General features: G+C 40.3%; 1 protein-coding gene across 5 annotated transcripts in view; it reads left to right on the top strand.

The window, feature by feature from the left end:
* Positions 1 to 21,107, top strand: part of CFLAR (CASP8 and FADD like apoptosis regulator) — a 224,037-nt gene that overhangs the window by 166,906 nt on the left and 36,024 nt on the right. For 3 of the 5 annotated variants that reach the window (XR_007454445.1, XR_007454443.1, XR_007454446.1), the window contains exons 2-5: positions 15,436 to 15,849; positions 18,095 to 18,200; positions 19,875 to 20,010; positions 20,853 to 21,107. The exon at positions 20,853 to 21,107 is cut by the window's right edge and continues 4,391 nt beyond it. Coding sequence is in view for 1 of the 5 variants with exons in the window: in XM_049615899.1 (XP_049471856.1) it covers positions 15,488 to 15,849; positions 18,095 to 18,200; positions 19,875 to 20,010; positions 20,853 to 20,938 (690 nt within the window). In the remaining 4 variants the exon portion in view is untranslated. Of the gene's footprint in view, positions 1 to 2; positions 8,664 to 13,164; positions 15,850 to 18,094; positions 18,201 to 19,874; positions 20,011 to 20,852 lie in introns of those variants that run through there. The other 2 variants (XM_049615899.1, XR_007454444.1) reach the window with 2 other exon arrangements.

Below are 21,107 nucleotides of genomic sequence, written 5' to 3'. Positions count from 1 at the left end.
GAAACACTATTTCTCCTTTATGTTCAGCTTCTGTCACCTCCTCTCCCAAGACTTCATAACCCACCCACGAATGTTCCCTTCCTCTACATTTTCATACACTCTGTGGCTGTCTTTACACTTACCATGAATTGCACTTAACACTCTGTATCCTAATACTTTTCTTTAAAAACTTTTCAGTTAAGTTGTATTATAATTTTCTGTGTTAAAATTCATGCAGAGTAAATAGAGAAAGCTCTCAGGAGTCTGTTCCCTAAGATAACCAAAGGTTGCAGTTTAGTGTCTTTTTCAGACATTTACACACTCAAACACAGCCTTTTAAGTGTTTTTAAATATATAATTTTTTGCTCTTTTGTTTTCTTATTTTGTATGATGCTGTTCAACTGCATTTCAGAACTGTTTTTTTTTTCTTTTCTATTAACATCTCTATTTTTCTCAGATGTAATTTCACTCTCCTCTGGCATCAGTGTTTCTAATGATTTTTTCCCCCCTAATGACCACCTTTCTTGTTTCTGAGAATATGTGTATCCACAATTTACATTTAATTCATCTGCTTGCTCGTATGCCCCCCGTGTTTTTTCTCCCTCAATTCTGGGTTTAGAGAAGTAATTTCTTCTTTGACTCCATGTACATTTGAATGAATGAATGATGAATATGTATATATTTTAATATTTTCTTTCCAGATAAAACTGCTTTTTTCTCTGATGGTCTCTGCTTTTAGCCATATTGTCTTTATTTGGCCATTTAAGTTTTTGTGCAAAACAAACAGCTTTCTCATTGTTTTCTTCTTATTCTATATATTGGGTTGTCATCTTTGGTCATTCAGTACTTGTGAAAGATGTGATATAATGTTCATGTATATATTCAAGATGGTTTGTGTCTTCTACATGGAACCTTTCTACTGGAGAAATTAACCCATTTTATTTACATTAATATCTATATGCTTCAGTTTTTCAATATAATTGAAAAATCCTCTTGTAGTTCCGTGCTCCAAGGTTTAAAATGTTCCCCAGGGTAATGGTTTCCTTTTATCATCTGATAAGCTTCCTTATCTACTTGTCAAGTTCTTGAGTTGTTGTTTTTGTTGTTTTTTTTTAAACTTCTTTCAGATCTTCACTTTAGCTTACTATATTTTGTTTGTTTGGTTTTGGTTTTGGACTTGAAACTTTCAAAAAGTATAGTTTTTAAAATCAGTGATATTTGTTTTAAAGAATAAACACATGAAAATCTTGCGTGGATACTATCTGGTGAATGAATCAAATTCCTTGCAAGAATTGAATAAAATAAATAATAAGTTAATTATTCCCTACATTCAGCATTTACTGAGCACCTGCATTTACTGAGTCTATCTTTTTCACCTGGGTTGTCAACAGGAATGCCACGGAAAGTAGAAAGAGGAACCAGGTAGGAAATAAGAAGCTGGAAACAGGTACCAGAGATAATGATGGGGCTGAAGCAAATGAGGAATTTTAGTTTTCTTCTTCACTTTTCTTCATTTTCCAGATTTTCCTATAGCATCCAAGTAGTGCTTTTTGTAATTAAAGGAAAGAATGCTATAAAAATAAGTTTAAGAGCTTTGTATCTCCTGTATTATGCACAACTTGTGATTTTGAACACGACTGTTTCCTGATGGGCTAACCTTGTCCCTTTAGCTACTAAGAATCTGTTGTATAAACTGAGAAAATATACCTATTAGGTTGAATTTGTTTAAGTTTATTTATTTATTTTGAGACAGAGAGTGCAAGCAAGGGAGGAGCAGAGAGAGGGAGCGAAAGAGAGAATCCCAATGTGGGGCTCAAGCTCCCAAACCATAAGATAGGTTCTTGGAGCGCCTAGGTGGCTCAGTTGGTTAAGCATCTGACTTCAGCTCAGGTCAGGATCTCATGGTGTGTGAGTTTGAGCCCTGCATCGGAGTCTGTGCTGACAGCTCGGAGCCTGGAACCTTCTTTGGATTCTCTGTCTCTCTCTCTCTCTCTTTCTCTCTGCCCCTCCCCAGTTTGTGTGCTCTCTCTCTCTCTCTCTCAAAAATACATAAATTAAAAAAAAAAAAAAAAAGATTTGGACTCTCGACCAACTGAGGCACCCCAGGCACCCCTAGGTTGAATTTTTAATTCAAGCTAGTCTTGTATAGATGGGCCTCAGAGAATATTTGCTAAACATTTTATTTTACTGTAGCATAACTGATACCTTGGTTGTTTCTTGACCCCCTTTTGAGTCCTTTGATGAAAACCTTGAGAAGAGGGAATGTGTATCTTCCTGATAGCAGTTGTATGGTGATAAAGAAGACACCAAACAGCCATATGATAGTGTGAGGCATTTACTACATTCATCAATTTACTCTGAGGCTTCAATTTCCTCAACAACAGCAACAGCAACAAAAACCAACAGGCAAAACTGAGTTTAAGCAGGATTCCAAATTTTAATGATTCAGCAAAGTCTGAGTTCAGAGACCAGATCTTAGTTCCAAGTAGTGCAAAGAAGGGCTGTGACCTAGCCTTAATTCTTTGTACGTATCTGAGCCATACAAGGTATTAGTAATTTTTTAAAAGTTTATTTATTTTGAGAGAGACAGAGACAGTGTAAGTGGGGGAGGGGCAGAGAGAGAGAGAGAGGAGAGAGAGAGAATCCCAAGCAGGCTCCGTGCTGTCAGTGCAGAGCCCGACGTGGGGCTCCAACCCATGAAGCCATGAGACCAAGAGTTGGACACTTAGCTGACTGAGGCACCCAGGTGCCCCAAAGTATTAGTAATTTTGTTGATGTCCTATTTGAGGAAAGAATTCTTTAAATTTAGGCATCTTTGAGTCCATCCTTTGAGAATTATACCACACACAGAGGACCTGCCTAGAGACTTGGCAAAAATGAAAATCCTGACACATAAATCTTAGGGTTTTAGAAATTGTGATAAATGCAAAAGGTAAAATTTTAGCTAAAGGTACAGGGAGATGTACCTTTTGTTAACATCTTGGCTAGAGATGTTGTATTCCGCCTGTTTAAGGTGAGGTCCTGCCAGGTCCTAGGAAGCCCTGCATAGGGGCTCACCCAGCCTCTTACAAATCACATTTAAGCCACTGTTACTTAACCAATAGCATTGTTACCCCTTATATTTGCAAAAGCTACCTTTCACAATCTGTTTCCTGGATCTAACAGCCAGGTTCCAAGTATGATATCTGCTCCAACACCAGCTCCCATCTTGCTTCATTGTACATTGTGAAAGGATGAGTAAGCTTTACACATGTTCAGGCCTGCTGGAGCTGTGTAATGATGACCAGTCTGTTTTTGGCAGGCCTGGCCAGGGCTCACCACAGCCTAATGAAGGTGAATGAGAACCTACCAATCCTCAAGGACCTCACCACATAGGACAGGTACCCAACTAGAATAAGATAAATGCCAGACGAAAGTAAAAACAGTGCTACGATGGGGCGCCTGGGTGGCTCAGTCGGTTAAGCGCCTGACTTCGGTTCAGGTCATGATCTCACAGTTAGTGAGTTCTGGCCCTGCGTCAGGCTCTATGCTGACCGCTCAGAGCCTGGAGCCTGCTTTGGATTCTGTGTCTCCTTCCCTCCCTGTTCTTCTCCTGCTTGTGCTCTCTCTCTCAAAAATAAAGACTATAAATAAATAAATAAATAAATACATAAATAAATAAAACAGTGCTACTAAGCAGCAGGAGATGACTTGATTTGGGGATCAAGACAAGCTTATGGAAGTGAAGTCTTGAAAGGTGGGGTAGAATTTCAATAGGTAGAGACTGGGAAGAGGGGAGGAGCTTTCCAAATGGAGGCAAATGCTTGAGCAAAGAGGTTGGGACAGAAAAGCACTGGCCAGAGAACATGGAGATATCTATTTGCAGTGAGTTTAATTACAGGTTGGGCAGAACTCTTAGGTATTCTTGGGGAGATACTCTTAGGTGCTTGGGCTATGTAGGAGAAGTTTGCCCTTGTGGAAATTTAACTTTGGTTAAGATGGAGTGGGCCATTGCAGTAAAAGGATTTGCTTTTATTGCCCCTGGTGATTCTGTTTATGTTTTTGTGTCTGATTAGATGATTTATAATCTCCTTCTATCTAGATCCTTTCTTATTCTGTGGTTCTTTAATTCCCTCATTTTCTGCAGCTTCTATACAACTGTTATAAAACAGGGAGGTGATTGGTGGTAATGTTATGTTGGCATTTGTGGGAGCTTCCCTGAGAGTCATGGGCCTGAACTTCATTAAAGAACTTCATAAAAATATCTTCTGGGGGAGCACCTGGCTGGCTCAGTCTGTCGAATATGCAACTTTTGATCTTAGGATTGTGAGTTCAAGCCCCATGTTGGGTGTGGAGCCTACTTAAAAAAAGAAAAAAAAGTTTTTAACATGAAATTTATTGTCAGATTGGTTTCCATACAACACCCAGTGCTCACACCAATAGGTGCCCTCCTCAATGCCCATGACCCACCCTCCCCTCCCTCCCACCCCCCATCAACCCTCAGTTTATTCTCAGTTTTTAAGAGTCTCTTATGGTTTGGCTCTCTCCCTTTCTAAGAAAAAATGTTTTAAAAAAATCTTCTAATTTTATGTCTTTTTATAATTGAGATTATCTATTGTTTGTGGGAAATTTGCTATAATTGAAGCACATGGCTTGTGAAGCCAAATCATGTTTTAATATATAATTTTAGCTACTAATGCATAATAGTGGTCAGTAACATCTCAACTTGGAGTGTTTATGGCTCAGCTTCAGTATATGGTCATCTAGACTATGTTTGAGTATGTATCTGTAGCATTCCAGAAATCAGGAACCACATAATGATCTGTTATTTATAGACTTCATTTTAAATATCTGTGTGTGTGTGGGGGGGGGGTTGTGCAAAATGGCATTTCATGTGCTCTCTGAGGTTTAAAATGCCTCAGGTGGAGGAGGAAAGAGGGTTCATTATATTAGCTGCTTGAATTGTGACACAAACTTCCCACCTTTACAGATTCTGTACACAAACGGGAGGAAGGGGGTTTCTGTTAGGTTCTAGAACTCCCATTAGATGGCTACTTCTCTTTTGCCCAGGATCATGTAACCCCTTCTCCTTGATCCTTTCAGAATCTTCTGGGTGACTCTCTCGGGGACTTTATGTTCATATCTCAGTGGGGATTTCCAGACACATGAAAGTTCCAGCTTTGCATGCTGCTTTCTGCAGCTGGCAAAGCTGGCTTTTCTCCATCACTGTTCAGTTTTGTGGTGTTTCAGGGAAATTACATTTGCTTTCATACTGTGACCATGTTTGTTTGTTTGTTTTCATGCCATGCTATGACCTTGCTTCAGATACAGAAGCACTACAAAGAATGGAATATTCAGTATGTCTTTGGACAGGTCGAGGTATAATGGGAACCAGTTATGCTGGTGGCTGTGCTGCTGATTACAGAGAATGTTATGTGCTTTAGATACCAGATAGTTTGGAGGCAAAATTGACATCCTGTGAGAAAGATTGAGAAGCCTGACTTAAGTTAACCACACTTTACTGTCGCCTATTGGGACTAATGCTGGATACCAAGGAGGTATGTTCATAGTACTGTGATAATACAAAAAAGTTACTGGCTAAGTCTGTGTGTGCTTTTCCCAGGAAAGCTTTACACAGTAGGAGATGCTTCAGCTGGCCCTGAAAACTGAGAAGGGTTTTGTTTTGTTTTGTTTTTGCTAGACATGTAAGTAGAAGAGGGTAGTCCAAGCAAAGGCATAGAGGCATGGGAAAGAACTCTGTGTTGAAGTTAGGTTGAAGCCAAATGTGCAAAGTCTGTGTTAATAAGAGATGAAGGCAGGTGCTGGACTACAAGGAGCCTTGAATGCAAAGAAAATTGGAACCTGCAATGGGAGATGAGGAATCATTGGAAGGTTTAAAACAGGAAAATGACTTAGTTCAAGCATGAATGTTATAAAGTTCATTCTGAAAGGAGATCAATTTGGAGGGGTTGAGACCATAGGCAGGGAGAACAGAAAGACCAGGGGAAAAGTCTGGGTGAGAGATAGTTGCTAAAAGATAGTTGCTAGGAGAAGTTGCTGAAAGAGAGTACTGAGGAGTCAGAGAAGGTTAGGGAGGTATTGCATAAGCTATAGTGGTCTGAGGTGAGCCAAAGAAGACTTTCCAGGAGGGATTAATCGGCAGCATCAGACGGAGTAGTGTGTCCAGGTAAAAGAGGGCTTCCAAGTGACTTTGGATGTAGCTACTAGGACGTCACCAAGTTCCCTGCTTAATGGGAAGTAGACCACTGTCAGCAGGACTGGAATACTAGAGTGAGCCAAGTAAGACACTTCAGGCACAACGTTTAAGAGGGTGCTCACAAACTCAGCAATCAAGATAAATAATCTTGAGGCACCTGTGTGGCTCAGTCAGTTAAGCGTCCGACTTCAGCTCAGGTCATGATCTCACGGTCCGTGAGTTCAAGCCCCGCACCGGGCTCTGTGCTGACAGCTCAGAGCCTGGAGCCTCTTTCGGATTCTGTGTCTCCCTCTCTCTCTGACCCTCCCCCGTTCATGCTCTGTCTCTCTCTGTCTCAAAAATAAATAAATGTTAAAAAAATAAAAAAAAAGATAAATCTTGAAGTGTAATATTTTGAAAAAAATTGACATTAATGCAAAAAAGTCACAATGAACAAAATATCAGAATTTAAAATAGAGACAGCGTCAGTATTACTGATTTTTCTTTTGCCTCAGGTTCCAGTATGGCTTGGCACAGAGTGTCATTATGTAAGGGATATGGTGGGAGGGAGGATGCAGATAAGGGGCATACTAAGGAGTGAATTGAAGTTGTGGGAGTTGAAGCACTGAGTGCAGACTCTTCCTTCATAAGGTTCCATTTATGTGAAGGGAAATAAAATGAAAGGGTGGTTGGCCTTGGGATCTCAGGCTTAAGGTCTTTTTTGTTTTATTTCTTTTTTTAATATTGGAGAGACTTGAACATGTTTATAAGCTGGAGGTAGAGAGAGGTTGATGAAAGAGTGTTTGTAGGGGCTCACAGAGACAGAGGGCATGGGGGGTACGGGGTGGATGGCCCTGGAAAGGTGAAGGGCAGCAGGTGATGGCCCCACAATGGGAAGGTGGAAGGTTGTGGAAACTTATTCCTGATAAATGGCAAGGTCCACTGATGAGGGATGGCACTAGTAGGTGGTGAAAGTTAGAGCTGTTAGGCAGCTGTGGAGATGGAGCTGACCAAGGTCCTGTAAAAGTAGTTGCTGAGTGACAGTAAGGACCAGGTCAGGTTGGAAGCCACAAGGGTTTGGTGTGATCTTTCCCTCTCTCCTTGGCATGACTTGCTACTCTAAATGTATGAGTGGAGGAGGCTTACCATCCAAAGATGGGATGCTGGGGTGGCCAACTATCCTGGTTTTCCCAGGACTGAGGAGTTTCCTGATGATACAGACAGGACTTTTAGTGCTAAAACTGGAAAGTTCTGGCAAATCAGGACGAGTCATATACCGAAGAGCTGGTGGTCAGGAGGCAAAAGGGCAAGATAATTGCAGGTATTGGTCAGAGAGAGTTAGCATGTGCTCTAGGATCAGTCCAGGGAGAAAAGGAAGTGAGGCCATTACCTGGTAGCAACTTGTGAAGACTCCAGTTATTCACTGATTCATTCAGCAAATACTAATTGAGTGCCTACTATGAGTCAGGCACTGGGGTCCTTGCCCAGGATTTAACCACAAAGAAGATAAAAATGTCCTCATAGATTATCCTTCTGTGGTGGCTAAGGTCAGTTGGTGCTCAGGACCCATTCCCATCTCTGCCTAGAGGATGGAACATTACAAACTGCATTTCCTAGACTCCTTTACAACTGGGATGTAAACTAAGTTCTGCCAACTAGGTGCATTCAGGCAAGATTTGTAAACAGAAGCGAGGTAAAGCCTAACAGCTGGCTGCTCTTGTTAGTTTCTCTGTTGGCAAGCATGGTGGTGGTGAGGTAGGGATTTGGGCAGCAGCAGTTACCATGTCCACTCACCAGATTTAGAGGTGTTGGAAGCAGGTGGTGTGGTCGGCTGCTTTCTGATTTCTGGGTCACTCCCATGCAGGTGAGCCCAGCACTCCCAGGGACAGCCTCCTGATTCCCCACTGCCCTGGCTGAACCAAGATCTTTCTGGGTATAGAGGAGGTTTTTTCAGAAGCCCAGGCGAGAGCCATTTCCTCCAGCCCTTACAACAGTTTTGGAGGCACCTGTATTACATGTATTTCTACTGAAAATACCTGGAGTGTTTTTTGTTTCTAGAACCTGATACCACCCCTTCTATTAGTCAGTGTTGTGGATTTTAACTCTGGTGACATCAGCTTTGTTTAGTTTTTTTAAATGGCAACGGTCCCATGACCTCCATGTGAGAAATGAAACTGGAACCGGTCTTAGTTGCTTTGGTTGTGAAGATTGGGGACAGTTTGAAGCACTGTGGAGATTTTGTGTAGGTGTGGAAAAGAAGAATTAAACTAGAATTTGCCAGTAAAGGGAGAAAAAGAAAAGGGGGATTTCTTACAAATTTTAGAAAACATACCCAGATGCCAGTTTTGTCTGGCTAGAGAAGGTGAACTGCTTAAAACAGTAGCGTGAAACCAAACTGACAGAATATTAACCGATCCGGAGGACTGGGTATTTGAAAACAAGAAAGAAAAAGAGTTGGATTTGGATCCCCCCTTTGTCTCTCAGCAGCTGCAAGTGAACATCTAAGGAGGTGAGTGGAGTGCTGAGCTAGGCAGCTCAGGCAGTGGTAGTTGCGGTGGGGGGGGGCTGGCAAGTGGTGAGCACTGTCCTTACATGGAACTTTAAAGGACTCATTCGAACTGCCACCCACTCCCAACCCCCTCTTCTCCATCTTTGAACCATGCTAAATAAAATCTGACCTGTTCTTTTGGAGGATAACTTTGGGATGCCTCCAGGCTTTCTTGTTCTAATATTTATCTATATATACACCACGGAAGCTCTAAAAGCATTTTGAATGCTGTGAGTTGGTTTCTATACAGTATGCTTTGCTTCTCCCTTTCCTCCTCCCCTACACCTGTATTTTCTTTATACAGTGCTTGTGAACTAGTAAAGGCTGGGTGTGGAAGAGAAAAAACTAATTTTTTACTTTGAAAATGTGTAGGGTTTCCCTTTGGCTTATTATAGTTTTCTAATTTTGTTGTACTGTGGTCAGAGAATGTGGTTTGAGGCACATTTATTTTGATATCTGTATACCTATTTCTCTGCTTATAAAGTAAAACGTTACAAATTCAGTCATTTCCCCTGTACATTTTTAGCTAGTCACATTCTGTTCATCCTGTAATGGAAACTACTTTTCTGAATTCAGTATTTATTATTACTATGTATGTTTTAATATTTTCACTACACACACACACATACACACATTGCTAAACAATATATGGTATTATTTTTAACAGTTAGGATCTTAATGTGAATTAATCATATGGTATGTATGCTTTAGCAACTTGCTTTTTGCTTCAGCAAAAATATTTGTTGTGTTGTTTTGTGTTTTGTTTGTGAGATTCATGTAGTTCTGGTTCATTCCTTTTCCAGGCTGTATAGTGTGTATACCTGTCTGAGAGTTTTTAAGGGATATTTACTTAGAAATTAAATTTTCATGTCATAGAGTAATGTATATTTTTTATCTTTACCAAATATTGTCAAATTGTTCTTCAAAGTGGCTGTACTAATTTGTGATTCTTCTAGTAATGTTGGCAATTTTATATTTCTGTGACAATTGGTAACAGATACTAGCATTTAACTGATGGGAAGTAATATCTCATTGTAGCTTAAATTTGCATTTTGCTGACCACTATTATGGCTCAAGCATCTTCTCATATGGTTAGTGGCTATTTGGTTTTTTCTTCTGGGAAGTGCCTATTGCCTATTTTCCCTTTGGGTTGCTTGTCTTATACTTATTGATTTGCAGGATTTCTTTCTTTCTTTTTTTCTTTTTTAATTTTTTTTTTCTTTTTTAAAATTTACATCCAAATTAGTTAGCATATAGTGAAACAATGATTTCAGGAGTAGATTCCTTAATGCCCCTTACCCATTTAGCCCATCCTCCCTCCCTCTTTCTTTCTTTCTTTCTTTCTTTCTCTCTTTCTTTCTTTCTTTCTTTCTCAAAGATTTTAATTTTAAGTAATCTCTGTACCCATTGTGGGGCTTGAACCAACAACCCCGAGATCAAGAGCCACATGCTCTACTACTGACTGAGGCAGCTAGGTGCCCCTGTGGAAATGCTTTCTATATTCTGGATACTAATTCTTTGTTAATTAAATATGATGCATTTGCCTTCTCTGTGCTTTATCATTTTTTAATCTTTTTCATTTTTAAAAGGATGTGTACTTTTTATGTCTTATAAAATCCTTTTGTAATCAGAGGTTATAGATTTTCATTTAGAATTTTATATCCAGGACTTGAGTACATGTGGAATTGACTTGTAAATGATATGAGGACAGGATCTCAATTTCCCCCTATATGTATTGAATAACCAGTTATCCCAGCCCCATTTCTGGATATGAATGTCCTTTCTCTATTGATTTTCAGGACCACCTCAGTCATCTGTGTATGGATTGATTTCTGAGTCCTCACCTGTGTATTGGTTGCTTTATTATATATCCCCTGTACCATATTACATTTGTATAAAAACTTGATATCTGGTAAGGCAACTTCTAACTGGTTGTTCTTAAAACTTATATTGGCTATTTTTAGACTTTCTCCTCCTTAACATACATTTAAAATCAGCTTGCCACAGTCCATGGAAATTTTTTTAAAAATTTTATTTGACTTATATTGTATTTATAAATTCATTTGAGTGTCTATGATAGCCAGTTTTTTTTTCAATTATCTAATGTAGAGTTTCTCAATCTTAGCACTATTGGTATTTGCGGTTGGATAATTCCTTTTTGTGGGGAATGTACATCCGGGGATGTTGAGCAGCATCCCTGGCCTCTGTTTTCTACAGCCAGTAGCACCACCTGGTAATGATGACGAAAATGTCTCAAGACATTGTCAAATGTCCCCCGAGGGACAAAATTGCCACTGATTCAGAACCATTCATTTGGCCTATTATACTGCAGAAAATTTCCTCATTTTTTGGGAATTATTTTCATACTTATTTAAATTCTTTCAGATGTAGGTTCTTCAGATGTGAATTTTATTTGTGTTGTCTACTGTCATGGTGATTTTTATTTTTGTACATGGTAATTTTTAAGCATGAACTTGCCTCTAGCATAATGGATGTCTCATATGCCCTGGGTTGTGAAGGTAGCTTTATGGGGTGGTTTTGAGTTTGCCTCTGAAGATCTTATAGGCTTCCTTAGTCTGAGAGAACTTTTTATGTTAATTTCTTGGTTTGGGCTTAAAAGAAACCCCAACAAAGTAGTGATTATCTGGACCCTAGCCCTAGGTCTCCCTTCCATGCTCCCCTTTCTCAAGTGCCTGTCACCTTTAGCTACACTTAACTGCCTGTTAACTGTTAAGTGTTTAGCTACACCTAACCCTAACATATACACACTGGCATTTTGCTGAGTGTTGGCTTGACTCAGCATGAGATCTGTAGTTTTCCTTTTGATATTTTTTCTGAATATGCCAGATGCTACCACTGAGTAATTTGGATTTTGCTGCCAAACTTTACCTCCATTAGTACAGAGGGAAGACAGCATGCCAGTTCGCTTGCTGGGTGTGCGTGACTGGCAGAAAACAGTCCTGGTATAATGGTTGGATGGAACAAACTGAGCAGATAATATTTTTAAAAGCGATTATCTAATTTTGTTAACAATTTACAAAATTATTACATCATTGATAACTATGAACTCCAAAAGTTGGCTACTGTTTTTAAAAACAGGGAATTGTAATACAAATCAAAACCACACTCAGATATCACCTCACGCCAGTCAGAGTGGCCAAAATGAACAAATCAGGAGACTACAGATGCTGGAGAGGATGTGGAGAAACGGGAACCCTCTTGCACTGTTGGTGGGAATGCAAACTGGTGCAGCCACTCTGGAAAACAGTGTGGAGGTTCCTCAGAAAATTAAAAGTAGACCTACCCTATGACCCAGCAATAGCGCTGCTAGGAATTGACCCAAGGGATACAGGAGTACTGATGCATAGGGGCACTTGTACCCCAATGTTTATAGCAGCACTCTCAACAATAGCCAAATTTTGGAAAGAGCCTAAATGTCCATCAACTGATGAATGGATAAAGAAATTGTGGTTTATATACACAATGGAGTACTACGTGGCAATGAGAAAGAATGAAATAGGGCCCTTTGTAGCAACGTGGATGGAACTGGAGAGTGTGATGCTAAGTGAAATAAGCCATACAGAGAAAGACAGATACCATATGTTTTCACTCTTATGTGGATCCTGAGAAACTTAACAGAAACCCATGGGGGAGGGGAAGGAAAAAAAAAAAAAAGAGGTTAGAGTGGGAGAGAGCCAAAGCATAAGAGACTCTTAAAAACTGAGAACAAACTGAGGGTTGGTGGGGGGTGGGAGGGAGGGGAGGGTGGGTGATGGGTATTGAGGAGGGCACCTTTTGGGATGAGCACTGGGTGTTGTATGGAAACCAATTTGACAATAAATTTCATATATTGAAAAAAAAATAAAAAATAAAAACAGGGAATTGTACATTTGATTTCTAGAGTTCTCTTTGGCTTTTTTTTTTTTCCAGATATGTCTTGTGAATTTGGATAACATCTCATTTGTTCCTCTTGTGTTTAATGACCTCATCCTTATTTTATATTTTCTAGTGTGTACGAATATTTTATAGGTTAAAATATAACAACTACTAACAAAATTGTGACTTTTAGTCAATAGAAAAAGAAGTACTTGACTACCTTTCATGGAAACTAGAAGTTATGTTAAAGTATTGTTAGCCCCTGAATAAAGTATAGATTTAGGGTCTCTGAAACACATAAAATTGTTATTAAGCTTTCAGATTAAAAAAAGTAAAGTAGGGGTGCCTGGATAGCTCAGTTGGTTAAGCATCTGACTCTTGATTTTGGCTTACGTCATGATTCCAGGGTTGTGCAATCTAGCCTTGTGTTGGGCTCTGCAATGAGCATGGAGCCTGCTTTGGATTCTCTCTCTTTCCCTCCTTCTGTACCTCTCCCCCACTCTCTCTCTCTCTCTAAAAAAATTTTTAAAAAAGTCTGAGGGGCGCCTGGGTGGCTCAGTCGGTTAAGCGTACGACTTCAGCTCAGGTCACAATCTCGCGGTCCATGAGTTCAAGCCCTGCATCGGGCTCTGTGCTGACTGCTCAGAGCCTGGAGCCTGTTTCAGATTCTGTGTCTCCCTCTCTCTCTGGCCCTCCCCCGTTCGTGCTCTGTCTCTCTTTGTCTCAAAAATAAGTGAACGTTAAAAAAAAAAGTCTGAGTGCCAGCTTTTCCACTTTCATTGAGCAATCGTTTAGTAAATTCTATTTCCTCAGTCATTCACAATGGCTAGATTTAAGTGAAGTTTTGATGAATGAGTATGAGATTGGTATAGACATAAGAATACCTATTAGCAAGTATGCATTAAGTAAAATGTCTATTTTTATTAAGAACTCACCTGTTTAGCCTGGTTGTGGGAAGCCCAGTGTGAAAGATATAAATGGTCTACTTTAAAACAAAATATTTTAGATTTTTGAAAAATAAAACGAAAATTAAAGTAAATTTGATTTTGTTACTTTCAGACACTAAAGAACTTATCAATATTTTCATTGATGGGGGACTCTGGATCTCTAGGAAAGTTATGCTTACTCTAAGAAGGTATTTTGTGTTTGACAGCAAGAACAAAAAAATGTCCCATATATCATTTTTTGCTTTGACTGCCAGAAAACTCAGGGACGAATTCACAGTCTACTAAAAACTGTTTAGGCCTTTCTGGTCTGCATATTTGCTTTGTATTCTCTATCCTTCCACCCAGCTCAACTTTCTAAACTAATATTTTTTAACCTAATTCCCCCTGCCTTGTTCTCATATAAAATATTTCTTGTACTTAGTGTTGTTATTATAAGATGCTTTAAATCTATTATGGACTGAAATTGTACATAAATAAATAAAATACCTTCAGTGTTATTTTCACTAAATATAGCTCGATAAATAACATAAAAATGCAAGTGGGGCACCTGGGTGGGTCACTCAGTTGAGCATCCTACTCTTGATTTCAGCTCAGGTCATGATCCCAGGGTTGTGGGTTTAAGCCTCATGTGGGGCTGTGTGCTGAACATGGAGCCTGCTTAAGATTCTTTCTCTCTCTCTCTCTCTCTCTCTCTCTCTCCCTCCCTCCCTCTCCCTCCCTCCCTCCCTCCCTCCCCCCTTTCCCCTTCTCCCCCTCCCTCTCCTTCTGCCACTCTCTCCCACTTGCACTATCTGTCTCTCTCCTAAAGAAAAAAGAAAAAAGAAAAAGAAAAAAATATAAATATACTTGTACACAAATACATAGTAATAGTTAGCAACTTATAGTTGGGTTGTATTTCCAATTATTTTTTTAATGTTCTCTGATAGAAATAGACAAGATACTCTTTCAGAACACAAGAGTTTATTTAACATAAAATATAGCTGTGAAACTTTAGAATAGACAGTGACTGCCATTTGCACCTTAGACTTTGAAAGAGAATAGGTTGAGTTTCAATGGAAAAAAATTAAGAAGTCATCCATGGCATGACCTCCCGTTGCTCCCACCCAAGTCCAGCCCTGGGACCAAGATTTTTCTCCAGATTTTCTGTTCTACTTCCTTCCTTCCACTGATACCGTCAGGAACTCTTGTGACAATTGCTGACCTGAGTAATGTGTTGAGAGTAAGGGGCCTCTGGCACTTCCATGGGCTCAGGGTCTGAAGCAGTGATCAAAGCTTGACAAGGCCTTTGTTCAGATAAAGTGGGAGGTCCTATGAGCATTCATGATGAAGTTGTGAAAATGACCTGAGACTTTGGGAGGATGCCAGGGAGGGTTTCTACTTATAGGTGTAAATGAGGGATTTTATAGTAGGAGACAACTGGGAAAAATGGGTGGAGTAGTTCTGACACCCTGCCAAAGGTCTCTTATCAAGACCCATGTTTGTTTAAACTTACCTGGTTGGGGTCACTGAAAGTGGGAGTTAACCCTGTGACACCAGTTTTTCCGGTCCAGTTAGCTTCTTCATCATTGGGCTTTTTCTTCTTCCTCCCACCAAGGTTATTCATATGCCATTTCATCATTTATGATTTTCTTCTTACTGTATTTTACATTCTTACAAATTCTGATAAGGCCTGTGGGATTTTTGGGAGATAATTTGTTTCTGGTTTCATTTCCTTTAAAATGTAGGTTACCTTCTTTGTGTGTCTTGATTTTTCAATCAGTTGCTTTGTCTACTGAAGATCACTTTCTATAGGGTTAACAATACAAGTTTAATCTTCTAAGTTAGACCAAGAAAGGAAGAACCTATACCATGAATGTTAGGCATAAGTTATTTTGATAAGAGGATTTAAAAAGATTCCCTTTTAATCACAGAACTCCTCCATTGGAAAGGGGATTTTGAAAGAAATGAAGAAAACCATCAGAAATGATGTCAGCAGCCTCATGGCCTTTTGTTGACTGGAGTGGAGTTTTATTATTGCATTTCCTTGGAAAGACACTGCGCAGGATGTCTGCTGAAGTCATCTATCAGGTTGAAGAGGCACTTGATGAAGACGAGAAGGAAACGATTCTTTTTTTGTGCCGGGACATTGCTGCAGATGTTGTTCCCCTTAATGTCAGGGACCTTCTGGATATTTTAAGTGAGAGAGGAAAGCTGTCTGCCATGGGCTTGGCTGAGCTACTGTACAGAGTGAGGCGGTTTGACTTGCTCAAGCGGATTTTGAAGATGGACAAAAGGGCGGTGGAGACGCACCTGCTCAGGCACCCTCAGCTTGTTTCAGACTATAGGTAATTCATTATCTATTCCCAAGGCTGGACCTGGTGGGAGGGAGTGAGGTGGTCTGGACTTATGAACAATAGACATGAAGACAGTAAAAAAAAGCAAACATATTACTTTCTGTGCCACAGATTCGACTGCCTTATGATGTTACTTCATTCCTTTGAAGTCTTTGAATTCTTAGAACATGTTCACTTAAAGTAACTGGGTAGAAGGTCATAAAGAAAGTGGAAGGGCTGGGTAGTATGTGTTTGCCGAATGGATAGAATGAGAGAGATAAGAACAACTAAGAACTAGTAATTCTTGCCATCCTCTATCTGTGGGATCTGTTGTGGTCTGTGATGTCAGACTGGCAAATTCCGGTACTGAGAAAGGAAATAACAAGTCTGACAGTGATTTTCCTGACCTTTGTAGAACTCTGTGTTCCCTCCTGAGTCCCCACTGGTCTTTCCCCTGCTAAGGAGCTTATGAAGTGGACTCCCTTTCTGTGAGTTTCTTTGGGGTCCTTGCCCCTAAAGGCTTGGTAGGGCAGGGGTGTTGAATGAACATTTCATCAATTAAACAGCCATAGGCCCCCTCCAGTTCAGAGAGGGATGGTCACTGGAGTCCCCTTTAGTTGAGACCATCTGAGTTTTTCCTTCCTCCTGTTAACAAACTACTCTCTTGGAGACTGAGAGGAGCACACAAACCATAAGAAAGGCTGCATTTCTGCAGAAAGGAAGATAACTTGTGACCTTAAATTAATGGTTCCTTTTTCTTCAGACCACCAGCCTTTAAGTTATATCAATGGTGTATATTTGGAGAATATGTGTATTATTGAGAACTGTATTAAAGAGAGTTGAAAGCAGCTCTGCCCTTGAAAAGTGTCAGAGACCTGAGGTCTGGAGGCCTGTTTCAAGTCCCAGAAATACCAGTTATAGGCCACCTAGGCTGAGCCAGCCACTAACACCAGTTGGGACTTTGTTTTCTTACTTGTAAAGCTAAAAATAATAATACCTGATTTCCCAAGTTTGTTGGTGAAGATCAATTATGATAATTTAGTATGTGAAGTACTTTTAAAACTGTGAATCCCTCTACAATCGCAAGAGTTTATTATTGGGGTGCCTGAGTGGCTCAGTTGGTTAAGCATCCAACTCTTAGTCTTAGCTCAGGTCTTGATCTCAGGGTCATAAGTTCAAGCCCCATGATGGCCTCCATGCTGGGCATGGAGCCTACTTAAAAACAAACACACAAACAAGTGAAAGAGTTTATTTTTATTGTTGTTGTTCTTGATCATCTTCTACCTCTTCAACCATCATAAAATGTCAATATGTTCTTAAAACTTTTTCAGAGGTGCTGGGTTTCAGTGAATAAGTTGGGGCACTCTCTATTTCCTGTCTCCTTGCTAATGTGAATGTAGGTAGTTCCAGAGGGTGGAAAGGGTGGGTAGAGGGAGGGGATGCTAGATTCATTGATTCATCTGTTCAGTGGGCTTTTTATGGGGGGGCGGTCAATATATGCTAGGTGTATAGTAAGCATTAGAACAAAATGAAAGAAGCATCTTCTGTCCTCAAGAATTTGAGAGCCTAATTGGGAAAACAGCCCTCTAAAGCAGAGATGACAATGTCAAGGCAATAATGCCAACCACAGGGTGTCCTGAGAGCCCAGGTAAACTGTGATGGTGGCTCCAACTGGAGCAGAGGTGACTGAGTCAGGTGAGGCTTTGTAGACAAAAATATCTATGGTCATAATCCCCAGGATCTAGATGCCTTTTACCCTTTGAGTTTAGGAGTGGGCCACGATATCCCAGGTATAAGCTTGCTTTAGAAGCTTGTGATTCAAAGTGTAGGCCCTGGATCTGCAGCATCCTCATCACCTGGAGGCTTGTAAGATGGGGAAGACAGGATGACTTCAAATTCTATTTCTATCTTTCATCTTAGTCATATATGTTCTTCGCTTATTTCATCATAACATCTGGGGGAACTAGGGGATTCTTTAGGGAAGTTTTTATTCTCTGAGTTGTTTGTAGATCAGTTAGTTGGAAAGAGAGGTACTATCTCTTATTGAAAGTAGGAGAAAGGATGAATTTCCTTTTTGAATTCCCTTAAGATCTCTTCCTAGGGTGGTCTAGGCTTTCTGTTTTATGGGGGTGCACATCCAAATGGGGGCCTGAATTAGTCTTTTAAGCAATTATTGGCATAGCAGAAGCATAGGCTTTTGGTGTTTTCATTAGGATTAGTATCTGAATTTACTTAAAAAAATCTTGTTTGGTTGCAGGGTGTTGATGACAGAGATTGGTGAAGATTTGGACAAATCTGATGTGTCCTCATTAATTTTCCTCATGAGGGATCATATGGGCCGAAGCAAGGTAGCCAAGGATAAGGTGAGTATTCTTTTTCTTGGTTCATGTTTCCAAGGGCATATCAGAAGGAGAGGGTTGCTCTGTAGTGTGTGGGAAGAGGGAAGTGGGCACTTGAATATGGAGACCCAAGCTGGGAGTGAAGGTAGGAAGTGAGAAAAGTAAATCTTTTTACTTCAAATTCACTTTCATCTTGCTCTCCCATGGCCATCTATTTTCCCTCAACTAGCTTGAGATCAGTGTGGAGTCATTAGGCTGCACGTGGAGGTGGGGAGGGAGAAGGTACTTATGACTTGTGTATCCAGGGAATGGCAAAATTAGAGATTTGGGATTGGAAACTAGGTAGGAAACAAGATCTCAGGGATATTGCAATTGCTGGAAAAGTATTTAAATTGTCTGACCTTATGTGGTACTGCTGGCCTAAGGACGGGCCAGGAAAAACTCCGGTCTCTGGAATATGAAAATATGTTCTTAAAGGACCTGTCTTTAAGGACTCTGGTAAATTGTTGCTTGAGAATTTTCTCATGTTCCATAATAATTGTAGTTTTGTTTCTGAAATCTATAAATATAGGGTGACTGTATGCCCCCACCATCAAATGCGTCAAATGGAAGGAAAAGGAAAAAATAGAACTTCTTTTTGGTATCCTCAAGTCAACTTATTGCCAATCACTTATATCAATTTCATGATGATTATTATTAAAAATAAATAAATATAGCACCTCAGTAACTAAATGTTAGAGGAAATAAAACCCAAAGCAATGCCTATTTCTGAAATATAGTTCTTTCATAATCTCTGTGGTCTAGGGCAAGTAAGTAGCAATATACCCTAACTTTTTAATTTTGCCTCATACTCCCAGAGTCAGAATGAGTTGGAATGTCTAGCAGTGATTAAGATATTTTAGAAATTTCTGGGGTGCCTGGGTGGCACAGTCAGTAAAGCGTCCGACTTTGGCTCAGGTCATGATCTCATGCTTGTGGGATCTCACTGGGTTCTGTGCTGACAGCTCAGAGCCTGGAGCCTGCTTCAGATTCTGTGTCTCCCTTTCTCTCTGCTCCTCCCCCACTAGCTCTCAGTCTGTCTCTCTAAAAAATAAATAAACATTGAAAAAATTTTACATATTTTAGGAACTTCAAAACTGCATCATGGGGATTTTTCTTTCCCCCAGCTATCTTCTCTCTTCCCTTTTTAGGAAAGCCATTAGAGTTTTTCAGTATAATACCAGAGTAGCCTTTTGGAACAGAATGAACTCAGGCAGATTTTATTTTTAGGCCTGCTCTCCCACAGTACTTTTTTGTTGTTGTTGTTTTTGTTAAGTAGGCTCCATGCCCAATGTGGAGCTTGATCTCATAACCCTGAGATCAAGAGTTGTGTGCTTTACTGACTGAGCCAGCCAGGTGCCTCATCTCACAGTACTTCTTGATGACGTAAAATGACTCATGTGTCCCCAACCTAGGTACAGGTTGTCCGCCAAAAGACTTACCACCACCTCTTTCTCTGTAAAATCCAGGAGTGTAATTTGCTTCTGGCCCTGGAGGGACTATGAAACAGAGAGGTCTGGTTTAAGATCACTGCAGATCATGGAATGGGTTCTTCTTCTCACATTTGCTTGCTGTTACAAATCACACAGCTTGGGGTTTGCATTTAGGGCTTAACAGTTCACCTTACTGAAATTTGTTTCTTCTTGGTGGCTCTCTTAGAGTTTCCTAGATCTTGTGATTGAATTGGAGAAGCTAAATCTGATTGCTCCAGATCGATTGGATTTATTAGAAAAATGCTTAAAGAACATCCACAGAATAGACCTGAAGACAAAAGTCCAGAAATACAAGCAGTCTGGTAAGTAGAATTTTGGCCTCTCAGTGGCCCAAGGAAAGTACCCTGGGCATACTAGGTTTGATTGGTAAAGATTCATTTGTTGGATGGGTGGAGGGAACAGAACCTGAGTGTCCACAGCCCCCACTAGCCTGTGGCTCGAGGTCACATCCCCTCTAACTTTCATATCTCAGATCTGCTGACTTTATCACCCACACCCATGATCACAGAGTCTCAGCTCTCTGCAAAATGCTGCTGAGAAGTTCCTAACATCCTGGCCTTCATGAAATAGTCTGCACCCCCATTTTCTGCATAGGTTGGCAGCACAGTGGACACTCAGAGCTTTTGAGGATATGCCAGGCCCTGCTGCACTGCTCCAGTGTTTGGCCTGACCACTATCCAATTCTGGGTCTCATCCTGTCACTGGGATCCCATAACTGCCCTGCATGTGTCCTGAGTTTCCAAAACCCCATGGAAAAGGGTGCATTTGCCCCCTTCTTAAAGGTGACCAGTCTCACATTGGCCTTCTTCCTCATGCCACCCTCCCCCATTGTCTTTTAGATTCAGGCTCAGCATGGACTCTGTTGCTCTGTTAGCAGTCCACTGCCACCATAGAGTTACAGCCTAATGGGGATAGCTGAGACCCAATGATCTACAGGTCACCCCATGACCAATAAAAAAATCAAGGATGGGTGTAGCATTTTTAGCACATTCTTAATGATAGTGGGAGATATTTTGACCTTAGTAGGGTGGTTAGAAAGTTTAGGATATTTTGAAAGATGATTGACCCTGAACTGAGCCATTGTTGAATATGCATTTGATAGTAACTTATAAATCTTAACTCCATACCTCTCTCCTGCTTATAGCTCAAGGAGGTGAAACAAGTTATATAAGTGCACTCCAGGCATCTCTCCCAAATTTGAGTCTTAAGGATCCTTCATATAACTTAAGGGTGAGTCTGGAGCACATGTATGGAATTCCAGCATGAAACAGTTTCAGAACTTTGATAAAAATACAGACATTTGCACAGCATGGACTTCATTTAATATCTGAAAAAATGTGATAGTCATGTGCATTTGTTTTTGAAATATGTGTAACTTCTTATGGTCACAAAATTGGCA

This window comes from Panthera uncia (assembly GCF_023721935.1).
Source record: "Panthera uncia isolate 11264 chromosome C1 unlocalized genomic scaffold, Puncia_PCG_1.0 HiC_scaffold_3, whole genome shotgun sequence".
NCBI lineage: Eukaryota > Metazoa > Chordata > Mammalia > Carnivora > Felidae > Panthera > Panthera uncia.
Note: the sequence above shows the minus strand (reverse complement) of the source record. Positions and strands in the feature narration are given on the sequence as shown.